The sequence below is a fragment of the Canis lupus genome, chromosome 28, assembly GCF_011100685.1.
Source record: "Canis lupus familiaris isolate Mischka breed German Shepherd chromosome 28, alternate assembly UU_Cfam_GSD_1.0, whole genome shotgun sequence".
Lineage (NCBI taxonomy): Eukaryota > Metazoa > Chordata > Mammalia > Carnivora > Canidae > Canis > Canis lupus.
The window spans coordinates 2,649,721-2,663,022 of NC_049249.1; the positions used below are offsets into that span (position 1 = coordinate 2,649,721).

General features: G+C 52.3%; 1 protein-coding gene across 2 annotated transcripts in view; it reads right to left on the reverse strand.

The window, feature by feature from the left end:
• The window catches only part of TMEM72 (transmembrane protein 72), a 30,701-nt gene that overhangs the window by 5,796 nt on the left and 11,603 nt on the right, over positions 1–13,302 (reverse strand). Inside the window, exons 1-4 of one of the 2 annotated variants that reach the window (XM_038578102.1) lie at positions 9,040–9,080; positions 6,422–6,488; positions 2,536–2,607; positions 821–960 (exon numbers count right to left, since the gene is read on the reverse strand). Coding sequence is in view for 1 of the 2 variants with exons in the window: in XM_038578101.1 (XP_038434029.1) it covers positions 821–960; positions 2,536–2,607; positions 6,422–6,488 (279 nt within the window). In the remaining variant the exon portion in view is untranslated. Of the gene's footprint in view, positions 1–820; positions 961–2,535; positions 2,608–6,421; positions 6,489–9,039; positions 9,081–13,302 lie in introns of those variants that run through there. The other variant, XM_038578101.1, reaches the window with a different exon arrangement.

The window sequence follows — 13,302 nt, forward strand, 5'->3', positions numbered from 1 at the left end:
TGACATTGTTCTGCTCTGGGTCTCCTGTCAGGAGACCTGTCCTATCCAGAGGAAGCCTCTGGGCATCTCTCCTTCTCTAAGGAGTGGGAGGTTGTGGCTTGCTTTGATCTCAGCAATGCTGAATCCTCTGGAGTCCACTGAAGGCTGGGCAGAGTGGCCTTGATGCTGTGACAGGTACATTAAAAGAAACCGCAGGAAAGAGGAGGAGGCTCCGCCTTTCAACTTTGCCTCTCTGCCCACTGGGCTTCCTGGCATTTTAGGCAGGTCATGGGGAGGGACATGGTTTTCACAGCTAGGGAGTCTGGGAACAGAAGGGTACTAGCTGGAGAGGTTGTGGACAAAACCCAGGGCTGGGAGCACTGAGTCCTGGCTTCTAGCTGACTGGCACGACCTCTGAGGTAGAGCGGGAGATGAGGAGGCTCTGAGGGGATGCCCGGGGTCCCATCATGGCATGCCTTCTAAACCAGGCTGAGGAGTTTTAGACCTGAATGGGTAGGCACTGGGGAGCCATGGAGGGGTTTGGACAGAGAGGTGACTAGCTCACACTCTCTGAAGGCTCAGATCACACATAAGCATTGGGTGAAAAGTCTCCGTTTGTGGGTGCAGCCTCGGGGCCTACATGAAGGGACATTCCTGCCTCTTGGTCAGCAGGATATCTGATACTTCCTCATCCCCATGACCTAGGCCAGAGAAGTCAGTGGAGCCAGTGGGGCCCTGGAGCCAGTGTCACTGAGGCCTGGAGAGGAGGGATTCAGCCTCTCCTGCTCAGAGCCCCCTGTGGTGGGGGATCCCTGCCTTCACTAATTCCTGGAGCTCCTACCTGGGATGGTCACGTGCCAGACCAGGACAGGGTGGAGAAAGCAGGCCACGGACAGCAGCACGTATGCCAGGAACTTCTGGAAGCAGCCTAACCAGCGGGCTTTCTCCCTTGCTCTGTAGGCCAGGGACTCTGGCTGACACCTGGTGGGAGGGAGTCCAGGATTAGCAGGAAACAGGAAACAACCCAGAAAAGCCCCAGCAACATGTGCAGCGATTAGAGGCTGGGATTGGGATCTGCCAAGCCCACGTTATCTTTAGTGGCCTCTGGCTGAACACTCCCCAGGGGCTAGGGTCCTCATCCTGGGTTCCACAGTTAGGGGTGTTTCCTGAGTCCTTCCAGAGGGCCCACAGTTTTTCTGAAAGCCTGCCTAATCCTGTCTTTCTATAATGGTGAAGGGATCTAAATGATACCATGATTCAACAAAGTCAGTGAGAAGAATAGGAGACTCAGGGGCCCATTTGGAGGTCCCCAGTGGAGTGGAGAAGGCACACAGTATGGGAAACAGCTGGCTGGGGACAGTTGTGTGGACGGTGCACCACACAAGCTGCCTGGCCACCTGAGTGAACTGGCTGGAACCCAGGTCCACCTTGCTCACAGAGCCTCACCTAGCCATAAGATGGCATCAGCCCAGAGGGGCTTCTTTGTGAACTGGCCTGGAGGGATCACACTTGGGCCTGGCAGAGGACTGATGTTGAGGAGGTTTCCTCAGGAGTTTTGCCTCCAGGCTTCAGAGGAGGAAAGGACCTGCCTTTAGCTTTGTCTCCTTCATCCTCTGAATTGGTCTGGAGCAGGGGTCTGTCTAGGCTGGTTTGGGGGCAGTGGTGGGGGTTGGAGGATGATGGGCTGGTCCAGAGCACAGTCCTCCTTCCAGGCACCATAGCTATGGCTCATTGGTGCCCTCTGGTGGACACTTTTGTGACCAGACCCTGGCTGAGAGAGGAGGGAGTCCAGAGCTGGGTGAAATGCCTCTTTGGACTCAGTGTTCCTCCTTCCTCTGTGCTGGAGAAGTTGCTAAGATTCCTTGGCAGTGACATTCATCAGAAAGGAGGAAGCCTGTTGCCTCAGGGCTGGGAAACTTGGGAGGCAGCTGATCGTCTTGCAAGGTACTAGGACAGCTGGATTTGAGGCCTGGCTCTTTCTCTGACTACTGAGAGGCACAACTGTTTGGGTTCTGAGAGTTGTGGTCCAGGGACAGCCCTTGGCCACCCTGCTGACAGTTTCTATGAACTGAGCACTGCTGGACAGCAAGTATGGGCCTCCATGGCCATGTGGCTTCCCAAGATCCTTGTAGCCCTTGACTTGTGCCTGGGTCCTAGCAGGAAAAAGAGCCAGTTCCCAAATCTAACTCTGCTTACTCCAAGACCACCCGGCCTTCTGCAGGGCCATCACCTCTCCATGGGTGCCTGGGGTGGCACATGCAGCTGTGGGCTGTTCCTGGAGGTGGGGATGGCCTCTGCAGGGGATGCTAGGTGGGGATAGGCCCTGTGTGAATGCTTCACTCCACTCCCCTGATTGGGAGCAGAGCAAGGGGACTACTGAACCCTGCAGAGCTGAGCCCATGTCCAGGCAGGGGCTAGCTGTGCTGCAGGGAGGGAACCCATCTGCAGCTTCTTTGGGAGCGGGACATCACAGGGGGATGTGGCCTCACGGAAGGAGGGGTCTGGGGGTGTCTGGGGCTAGGAGGTGATGGAAGGGCTGCTCTTGAGGCTACTTACTGGAAGCAGATGGCCAGCAGCTGAGACACAAAGTAGGCCCCTTCACACACGGAGATGACAGCTCCTATAAACCTGTGGTGGATACAGATAAGGGAAGTCTGCTGTCATCCGATCTGCCCTTCACTCTCCCATGGCCTGTTTCCTCATAGCATTTGGGGCTCCTGGCCATCTATGGCCAACAAACTGACCAGGAGTTTCCTGACCTAATGCTGCCGCCCAGCCAGCATCTTCCAGGAGTTGCCTTGATGCCAGGACCTGTGCTGGGTTGGGCCTCAGTGGAGGGGTGGGAGCCAGGGCCCAGAGATGGGTGAGGGAGTACAGGCCAGCAGGGGAGGCTGCCTTGATCCCAGCCCCTGTGTGGCTAGAGGCAGGCACGTCTTTCTCCCTTCTGTCATGAGGATAACATTCACTACTTGGTTGTGCCAACCTTAAGTTTGGATCTGTTCCAGACTCCTTCCTTCTCCCCCTTTTCCCACTATCCAAACAGTTTCTGACTTCACCTATATGACCTGAGTTTGGGTACTGCCCCCTTGAGCCCTGCACTCATCTCTCCTTTTCTGCCTCCCTAATGCCCTGCCATCTGCTCTCCTCTCCTGCCCCTCTATCTGTCCCTGGCTGTCCTGAGGGCTCCTTCTGACACCTGAATGTGATGATATTCTCCCCAGTCCAGAAAGCCTCAAACTCCTCATGTTCCAAGTGTGGTACAGGGAACTTCCAATCAGAATCTTCTGGAAAATATGTAAAATCATATATTTCTGTGCTAGCCTCATGTCATGATACATCAGAATGTTCAGGAATGGAACTTACATGCTTTATTGGAGGATCCCACTGGCCTATAAAATTGAAATTTCTTAGCATGCCTTTAAAGCCTTACATGAACTTCTATAGTTCTCCGAATACTCAGGAAGCTACCAGGTGCCACAGGGACTTTGCACAAGCTAGTTCCTCTAGGAAGGACTCCTCTTTCCTCCTTTTGTCTGTCTGGTGCCCTCTTGCTTGGTGTGACCTGAGCTACCAGTCTGTGAACTCATTTTGGCAGTTCCCTCTCTAATTCTTCTCTACAGCCCAGGCCCACTCTGGGAATGGCTTATTGTTAAGTGCTCCATGGACATCACTAGAGTGAATAAATGAGTGAATGAATGAATAGATGTTTGTAAAGCCTCTCAAATGTGGCACATAGTGCTCATTAGATAAATGTTAGTTATTATCGTTTTTTTCTCTTTCTCCATGAGCATTTAGTACTTAATCCCTATTCTCTCTTACTCTCTCTCTCAGTATCTCCTTAACCCTTATCCCTCAACTTTTAGATTGAATAACTGACATTACATAATGAGCACTCTGTGCCAAGCATGTTCTAAGGACTTTAGAAGTATCAATTCATTTAGTCCTTCTAACAATTTTATTGTTAAAGCACTGTAATAACCCTCAGCCTACAGCTATGGGCACTGAGGCACAGAAAGGTCAGGCTCCTTGCTGTGGTCACACAGCAGATCACAAGCAGGGGCAATATTTGAACCCAGCACCTAGACTCCTGAGCCTGTATTCCTCACAAGCACACCAGGGCACGTACTTTGTAAAACAAGTGTCATCACCTTTTTGTACATCCTGGGATGGGGGACCAGGAGGAAACTGAGGCTTGGGCAGTAGAGTGACTTGGCAGGTGTCCTGTCTGGTGCTATAGAGGCTGTGCCTTTTGAGGCCCGGAAAGTCTGGTCGCTCAGGTGGGGCAGTGAATCCAAGCCGAGAGCCCTGCTGTGGTTGCAAGATCCTACGAACCACGGTCTCTGCCCTGGGGCACCACACTAGCCACTCAGACTCTTCAGCCAATGGTGTGTCTGCTGTTTGGGGTGAGTGTGAGGAAGGCGGGTGAGGGATTCCCGCAGGAAGGAGAATGACAGGAGAGGAAGCTGATGTGTAGAGAAGTAGAGAAGAACAAAGACAAAACCAGTGATAGCTCAGTTCCTACTGGAGCCTGCTCTTGGCCTCGGCCCTGCTGGGTCCCCGGGATACAGTGCAGGGAGTGACAGCCCTACAGGGGTGTGCTACAATTGAGAGTGTGCTACACTCTGAGTGTGAGGGAACACAGAGGCAGGAGTCTGAGATCTGCAGAGGAGACTGCATGTGTGTAAGGAAGGGCAGGAGATGGTGAGGGAAGAGGGAAGCAGGATGCTGAGATGGCCCTTGAGGAGTGAGTGTGAGTGCAGGAGGGATGGGCAGGCGGGCAGTGGCTGCCCATCCCGTGGGGGGCTGAAGCAGTACATAAACTACTGCACAGTGAGGGCTGGGGGGTCCTGAGGCTAGAAATAATGTCTTCCAGGCCTGGGCCACAAGGTGATCAGATGGGCCCTCGGGACAGGGACAGAACAATGAGGAAGGGGCAGGCTTCTGGGCAGGATGCAGTTTGCATTAACTGGCTATGGAGCTGACCTGTTACAGTAAGACAATCACACTTACCCCTTACCTGAAGTGACATTTGTGGGGAAGCTAGGTAGAAAGAGAGGATGAGAGAAAAGAGGAAGACCAGGCTTGCTTCTGGATTCCAGGGAGACAGTGCACGGCAGCTGTGGACAGGCTCAGTAAGACACGGAAGGAGTTCAGAGCGAAGAGAAGTCACTTTCAGGCAGCAGGGGCTCCAGGCTTGGGGCAGGCTTCCCAGGGCAGAATGCCAGGAAGGAATATCAGGCTTTGGCAATGTCGAGGTGGGTGGTAAGTCACCCCAGGTGCTCGATGGGATGAGCGACGGCTTGGAGGTGAGGTGATGTAGGTGAGTTTGAAGAAGAGTCAGAAGCTCCTGAGGTGTGTGTAAGTTCAGTGACCAGAAATAAAGTGGAGGCTGGAAAATGGCAGAAAAATATGGCCTGGAGGCCGTGGCAGGGGCTGTCCGGAATAGCCCTGCATTTCTAGGTGGCTAACTTTGTGGTAGTGTGGAAATGCGCTAGGAGGGTGGAAGACTGCTGGGAGATAGTGGGTGTGATCCACTGAGCAAATCAAAGAGCTGCCCTGAGCAGGGAGGCAGGGATGGAGGTGGATGTTGTTGGGAAGGAGGCATCCTGGGGACCCTATAGGCAAACCATGGCCCAGAAGCACAGGAACTCTGTGTCTCTCAGAAGGGGGCTGCTGGAGAAGCTGGTTGGTCAGAGCTGGCAGGGACCCCAAGCTTTCCTCCCTCTTCAGGCCGCCACAGCCCAGTGATCTCCTTCCCACTGGCAGGCATTTGTGGACGCGGCTGGCAGGGAAGAAAGGATAGAGGCTAGGGAACTCAGTGGCCCCAGGCCTGAGTCTGGGCCCTGTTGCTCATAAGTTTGTTGACATGGGCTGAGCTGCTTATTCCCTCTGAAGTTCCTAATCTGAAAAACTAGGTCAGTATGCACTTCTACAGTGCTGTCAGTTAAAGGACACAATGTAAATAAAACATTTTTCTGTGCTTGACATGCAGAAGGGCTCAAATACATAGTCTTGAGCTGATTCCTCTCTCTTTAAAATAAGAGCTCAGTTAATATTTGCTGACAAAGAAATGATGGAAAAGATGGATGGATGGACAGATGGCTGGCTGGATAGATAGTAGTCAATGGCTGGCTGGCTGGGCTGGGTGGATGGATAGGCAGGTAGATGGATGGCTGGCGGTTGAATAGATGGATGGGAGGATGGGTGAGTAGGTGGATGGATGGGAGGATAATTATTTTATTTAGGTAGTGATCTGACCAAAGCCCTGCCCAAACTAAGACAATATCCTAGAAGCCCCCTCTGCTTCTTCCACCTGTGGGACATGATAGAGTTAGCGTGGGAAAGGGGTAGGGGGCTGCTCTGTGTTAGTCTGACAAGACAGACTCAGGGGGAGCCAGAGCACAACACTCAGGCAAGGAGGGGCCCATGCAAACATACTCACAGCAAATAAAAAGCCAGGCTTTTGAACTGCCCCTGGAGGAAGGTCTCAGTGCCCACGCCGATCAACACTAAGAGGGGAAGAGAAGAGAGAGTGGGCTCAGGTGCTCTAGCCACATGTGGCCCTGCGGAAGGTTCCCCGGCTGTGGAGTGAGCCTTCTGCCTCAGGCCTGAGAATCAGGGTAGGCTCTTCTGCACACGACACTGGGATTGGTGGCTGGGAAAATGTAAGAGAGCAGGAGACTTCTGGACTGGTCTCTTGAAACCAGAGGGGTTTCAGGAAGAATCCAGAGGTCTTTTAATCCAGCCCCCAGAGCACAGATGCCTTTGCTTCTCTGCCCACATTGGGCATGCCACCACCCCTGGTGTCCCCAGAGACAACTTGTGCTAACAGGCCACCAGCCCCTCTGTTCCACAGCTGTCCTCCTCATGTCACCGCTTCAAGGGGCCCTCACTGTCCTGCAGTCCATATGCATATGTGCTGTGTGTCTGGGGTCAGTGGTTGGCCATGGATGGGACCTTCCCAACCCCCATTCCCTTGCCCAGATCACTGTTCTAGCTGTTTCTGTGGCCATCTTTCCACTTGCTGGTTGGGTGGCTGTGTAACTCGCTCCTGGCTCCTGGCTCTGGACCCAGTGCTGGTTAAGCACCTGAGGGTTTGCTCTGATCAACTTCATCTCTCCTCTTGTCCTTTCTTGGCAGTTGGTGTTTGTGCTCAAGCACCTGACCTTCCATTTGTCTGGGGTGAATTTTGTCCTGGATCTACCTTTCCAGACTTTGCTGGATCTGGGCTGTCCTCTCACAGGGATCCCCTTGCTCTCTTTGTGCCACTCAATGAGCTATGACTCAGACCCCATCCACTCACCGATGGGAACATTCTGTAGACAGCATGGAGGTGTCCTGAAACCCTCCTGCAAGGCTGCGTGGCCCACTAACTTGAGTTCTTTCCGGTCCTACCTGATTACACTGCACGCATCCTACATTTCTCTCTGGGCTCAGATGACACACCCTGGTATTGGCTGAATTATGGCTCCACCATGTGTCCTTCCCAGAAAATCAAGACGGTGGGGCTAGGCTGTGGTATCTGGTGGCCTGTAGGTGGCCCCTTCATCTCTGCTGTCTGGGAGACTGCTTCCCTGGGTCTGATGACTCCTCTCCTCCCTGGCAGAGACACAATGTAAACTTCTGGCCGGGGTGTCCTGAGCCCTTTATCCCCTGTGGAAATTCTCCCTCCCTCCTGAGCAGCAGTGCAGAGCTCCTCACTTAAGCCACCAGCACCCCCCCCCCCCCACTTTTGAGGGGACTGGGTTGTGGAAGGACTTTAGGAAGAAGGGGACAGAATGCTTCAATCTAGGAAGAGAGGGAGGTGCCTAAGTATGCTTAGTGTCAGGGGGCCCCAGAGGGCTCCAGTGCCCCACTGGGCTTGGTCTGGAGGAGGTTTGGGTGGAGGACACTGTGCCTCTGCCCTCTCCAGGGGCTAGAGCTTCACTGCCTTGTACCAGGCAAGCGCCGGGAGTGCTGGTCAGCCACACACACTTCCAGAGGGTCAGCATGACCTGTAGAGCACTTCATGCTTCATACACAGGGGTCATGCTCATCCTGGCTCCCTGTAGCATCCCTGAGACATGGGGAGATCTATGCTTCCTATTTTATGAGGAGGAAAACGAGTCACCTTGTGTAGTTCTTCCAAGGACACATCAGACAGTAAAGGACCTGCAGACCAAATTCAAGACTCTGGATACAGAGTCTTGAGTTTCCTGATTTCCACTACTAGTGTTTGTGTGTGTGTGGTGTGTATGTGTGGCATTGTAGTGTGTGATGTGTGTGTGCATGTGTGTGTGTGATGGGTATATGATAAGTGCATGTGTGGTGTGTGATGTGTACATGCATGGTATGTGATGTGTGTATATGTGTGTGATGTGTGTGATGGGCATGTGATGTGTGCATGTGTATGTGACATATGCATATATGTGTGGTGTGTGTGATGTGTGCGGGCTGTGTGTACGTACTGCGGGCAGATGCCCATCTACTTAGTTTTCACTATATATCCTGTCCTGTTCTCAACACTTCGCATTTATTAGCTCTTTAAACCATCACAACAATCTTACATGAAACTACGATGTGATCCTCATTTTACAGAAGGGAAACAGGCGCCGAGAGTGTAGGCAAAACAAACCTAAGTCATTCCAGCATTGTAGTCTTACATCTGCCGGTTAGTAGCTGAGTCGCCAGGCCTCTCTGAGCCTCAGAATCCTCCTTATCCTTTCTTGCACATAATGGTTATAAGGATTCAATAAGCTGACTGATGCCAAGTACATAGCAGGTGCTCAGTCCCTTGCTTGCTTGTGGCAGGGGCTTCATTCCCGGGCCTTCTTTGGAGATTTGCAAGGCCTTGTGGTGAGTGGCCAGCAGGTGGCAGGAGAGGGTCTTGGGAACTCAGCCCCTTTACCGAATTTGTGTGGAGACTTATTTTGATGACTTCTGGTGGAAACAAAAGGCCTATAGTCAAAGGGGCATTCTAGGAATGCTGCAGCGGCAGCACTGGTTTGCAGTTAAAAAAAAGTCAGTGAAACAGCGGAGAAGAGAGAGCTGAGTTGGAATCTCTATTTTGTGTGTTCTTACCTTGGTACTTAGCACAGAAAGGGGCAATAGGCAGTCCCTGTGGGGTAGTCGGGAGAGTGAGTCTTTAAATAGCAGCCTCTGCAGGATGGGCAGGGAGGAAAAAAAAATTAAAAAAAAAAAAAAAAAGGATGGGTAGGGAGGGCCTTGAGTGGAGAGGCTGAGCGACCTGACCCCAGGCTACAGGTTAAGAGGCTTTGGCGATATTTGGCTGAGATTAAGCAGCAGACACAAGGTGTGCTCCGGGGTGTTCCTGGCCTCTCCCTGGCCTCCCCATCTCCAGCACATGGGTTTGAAGCAAAGTTCTGGTTGTGGCTCCTGATGCTCTGCCCTGGTGACCTTGTCCATGTGTTTCATGCTAGGCTGCCAGTAGGCACAGGGACTCAGGAGGAGAGGGTGGGTTCTGTCTGGGGGCTCCGACAAGGAGGCTTCCCAGGCACAGAGAAGGGCATGCCTCACCATTGCATCCTGGGTTTTTTTTTTTTTTTTTTTTTTTTTTGGGAGGGGGGTAGTGGAAGGCAGAAGTGTGGGACTAGAAGGCATTTGGATTTGGAAGCCCCCTGGGCATGCCAGCCCAGCTGCCTTTCAACGAAGTCCCAGCATGTGCCGTAATCTGCACTAGTCCCCCATGCATCTTGTCTAGTCTGTGCTGCATCCCTCAAGGGGGGAGTCATCAACCCCATATTATTTATAGAAGAATCTCAACAAGCCTCTTGGAAGTGCAGCACCCAGCCCAAAGCATGCTGGCGGTCAAGGGCAGAGGGAAGCCCGGACCAGGACTGATGTCCAGAGGCTCCAAGGCCCGGGGGGGTGGGTGGCGAGGGGTGTCACACGGATGAGACCCTTGTTGCCATGGGCAGTGGACCACTGTGTCCCCCAAGCCCAGCTATGAATGGGTTTCTGTAATGTCTGCCGTAGAATGAGCCAGGAAACTCCCACTTCACTGCCTTGCTGACCTGTCCAGAGGCTAAGCTGCAGGTGAGTGTGGTGACCGCCCACCTGTCCCTCTCCCAGGGCTTCTCACCCAGCCTGAACAGAATTCTCTTTTGAATGTCAGAAGTAGCCACAGGCGATCTCCTTGCCCAGGGCAGTTCCACCCGGCAACCCAAGACTTGTTCTGGCAAGCCAGGGTCCGAAGTCCCCAGCAGTCAGCCTGCACCCTCATTTATGGCACATCCCATGTGCCAGGCCTGGGTAAAGCACGAGTGGGAGGTTAAAGGAGCTACGTGCTGAAGCTTGGGCAGACTGTTGTGGATGCAGGAAATGAAGAGCTGTGGAGGGAGGGAAGAGGCCACACACCCTGTGAGCAGGCTGAGTGCAGGCTCCATTCTGTCTGTAAACTGAAGACAGCCCGCCCCCCTCCCCTAGAAGGAAGGCAAGGTGCTGCCAGGAGCACGGAGTGGCAGGAATAAGAGTCTGCAACCGCTGCTGCAGCCGTGGCTCTGTGGGCTTCTCTGTGCACTTCCTGAAACCGGGTAAGATCACTGGTCCGACCCTGGGGCAGTGACAGTGTGGCTTCCAGGGCCCACACCCTCAAGTCTCCTTGCACCTTGCAACTTCCTGCTGTGCCTTCAGGGAGCCAAGTCCATGGAGAAAGCTCTGCCCGGTGGTGCCGGGGAAACCTCTAATGCCACAGTCCGGGTACAGACAATCAGCCTGGGGATTGGACCTGCTTCCATGAGCACTCACTCTCCTCCCCAGCACTTTTCAACCTCAAAGGTCTCCTGGGCTTCGGAATGTCACACCAGTTGCCATGACTAAAGTAAGTGAGCCAGGAATGGTCTCCTTGTGAAGATATTCCTGCTGCTCCCTGGGGGTGCCGACACTTCCAGAGACCAGACCTAGTAAGGTAATTGGTGGCTCTGTGGCAGAAAATAAGAATCGACCCCCAGGTACTTTCCACTGTTAGGTAACAGAGATACCCCTAATTATAGCAATACAGTAGGATGCATTAGATGGTAGCTACCCATAAATTCTTTGCAACTCCCCTCATCAAGAGGTAGAGTCTAACTCCCCTCCCCTTGAATGTTGGCTGGCCTTAGTGACTGGTTTGTCCAGTAGAATGATGTAGGTCAGGAGTTTACACTGCTAATTCACAAAGTTTCTGCCCAGCCCTCTTTACTTGTTCTGGGGGCAGCCACTCTCCCTTTCACCTAAGAAGTCTGATGCTCGTGAGACCACCATGTGCGAGGAAGCCCAAGTGAACCATGCAGAGAGAATGCTAGAGAAAGAGATGGGGGTGGGGTGGGGTGGGCGGAGATGCACAGCCAGCTCCAGCTGGCTCAGATGTCTGGCCCTAGAGGACCCATTGCAGCCACTCCGCCTGAGATCCCAGCCCTCATCTAGCTGAGATGCGCCATCTCCACTGTTCCCTGACTGAATTCCCGAGCCACAACATTTCAAGCATCATAAAATTGATGTAGCTGTAAGTCATTCAGGTTCAGAGTGGTTTTATAACACAGCCACAGGTAACTGGAAAAGCAGTTTATCCTATCCTCTTAACTACCTGAGATTTTTGGACTAGAAGCCCCTGTGTCTGGTCTATATTCTGACTCTCAGCAGTGAGCATGCCCTCAGGACCCCTTGGGCTTTTGGCTCTTCTCACTGGTCCCCAGCTTGGTTGTCAGAAAGCCAGCCTGTGGGCTCCTAGGTCCTGCAGCACCTCTCCTCCTGCTCAGATTCAGGCACAGCCTGAGAGATGCAGTCTCCCAGGAGCAGGGTGGCTCCTGGCGACTACTTTTGGGCTGTAGAATCCGACTGGTGGTATAATACGTTAGGATTTCATGTAGGATCTATGAGGCTTTGCCTAATATAGAGCAGCTCCTTTCTACAGATTCATTTTACGAAGATTCCCAGTGGAAAAAGTGAGGAAAGCAAAAATTGAGACCCCCTACTCTAGGAGAATTTTGTGAATTGTATCCACTACTCAGCCAGGACAACCACAGCGGCTGTTGCCATGGAAGCTCTTAGCCTGCTGTTCTCACTGAACTGTGCTGGGAATGAACTATCTTTGGAAGGCACTAGAGTTCCACATGACATAGATATAGGACCCCAAGACTGTTTGACTGGGGGTCTGCAGTTTCCTAAATGTTTTTCCAGGGAACTAGTTTCCAGAACTGGAGTATTTCAGAAGCCACGAAATGACCATGATGTGTGGCCTTAAATTGGAAGGAGGAGCGTTAGGTGAAAAATGGGACTGGGTTGGGAGAAGACATTTATCCTGTCTCCTGTGTGTCTGTCTCCCCAGGACTGCACAGGTAGACCACTTGCTCTCTCAGAGGCCTCCTGTTCCCATGGATGAGAATGGGTACAGTCTCTGCTTTGTGGAATTGGACCTGGAAATCCTGCCAGGTTTCCAGATTGAGGCAGGGCTGTCTGTAAGACACAGAGAAGTTTTTGCGTCCGGCAGAGCCAGGACTAAGGTGAAGTGAGCAGGGCACCTGGGCAGAAAGTTTAAAGAGGTGCTCACTCTAAATTTAAAAAGGTACTCACTCTAAATTAGAAGGGGCACACCATAAATTTAAAGAGGTGCTCAACCTACATGGAAGAAGGTGTTCACTCCTAGGGCATGCAGTGGCAGCATTGGCCCTTTGGTGACCACCAGAATGGTTGCTTCCAGCCGAGGCCTCTGGAGATGTTCATGGCCCAGAGATCAGGAGCCTCTGGCTGCTCATGGAATTTGGCTTGTACTTCTGGTCCTCCTTCCTCCTTACAAGACAGCCTGGCTGGTATCTCTGAAACTCTGCCTCCTTAGGACTCTAGTTCAGTGTGAGCAATCTGTACCAACAATTCACTTCGACAAATGACTCCAAGGCCTTTTCCCAGAGCTGGGCATGGAGACAGAGGAGTTGAGAGTTTGACAGTGGAAACAAATATTATACATGGCCCCAGAATCAGGGCTTCATTATAATAAATTCTTGGTAAGAAAAAATTGCCCCCAAGGACAGTCATGATTCCTAGATGTGCGTTTTTTTTTTTTTTAAGATTTTATTTATTTATTCATGAGAGACACAGACTGAGAGACAGCAGCAGAAACACAGGCAGAGGGAGAAGCAGGCTCCATGCAGGGAGCACGACGTGGGACTCGATCTTGGGTCTCCAGGATCATGCCCTGGGCCGAAGGCGGCACTAAACTTTTAACTGAACCACCCGGGCTGCCCTGTTTTTTTTTTTTGTTGTTGTTGTTTGTTTTGTTTTGTTTTTTGTTTTTGTTTGTTTGATTGCACTGCAGGTGGGAGGGGTCCTGGGTAGAGTTGCAAGGTAGCT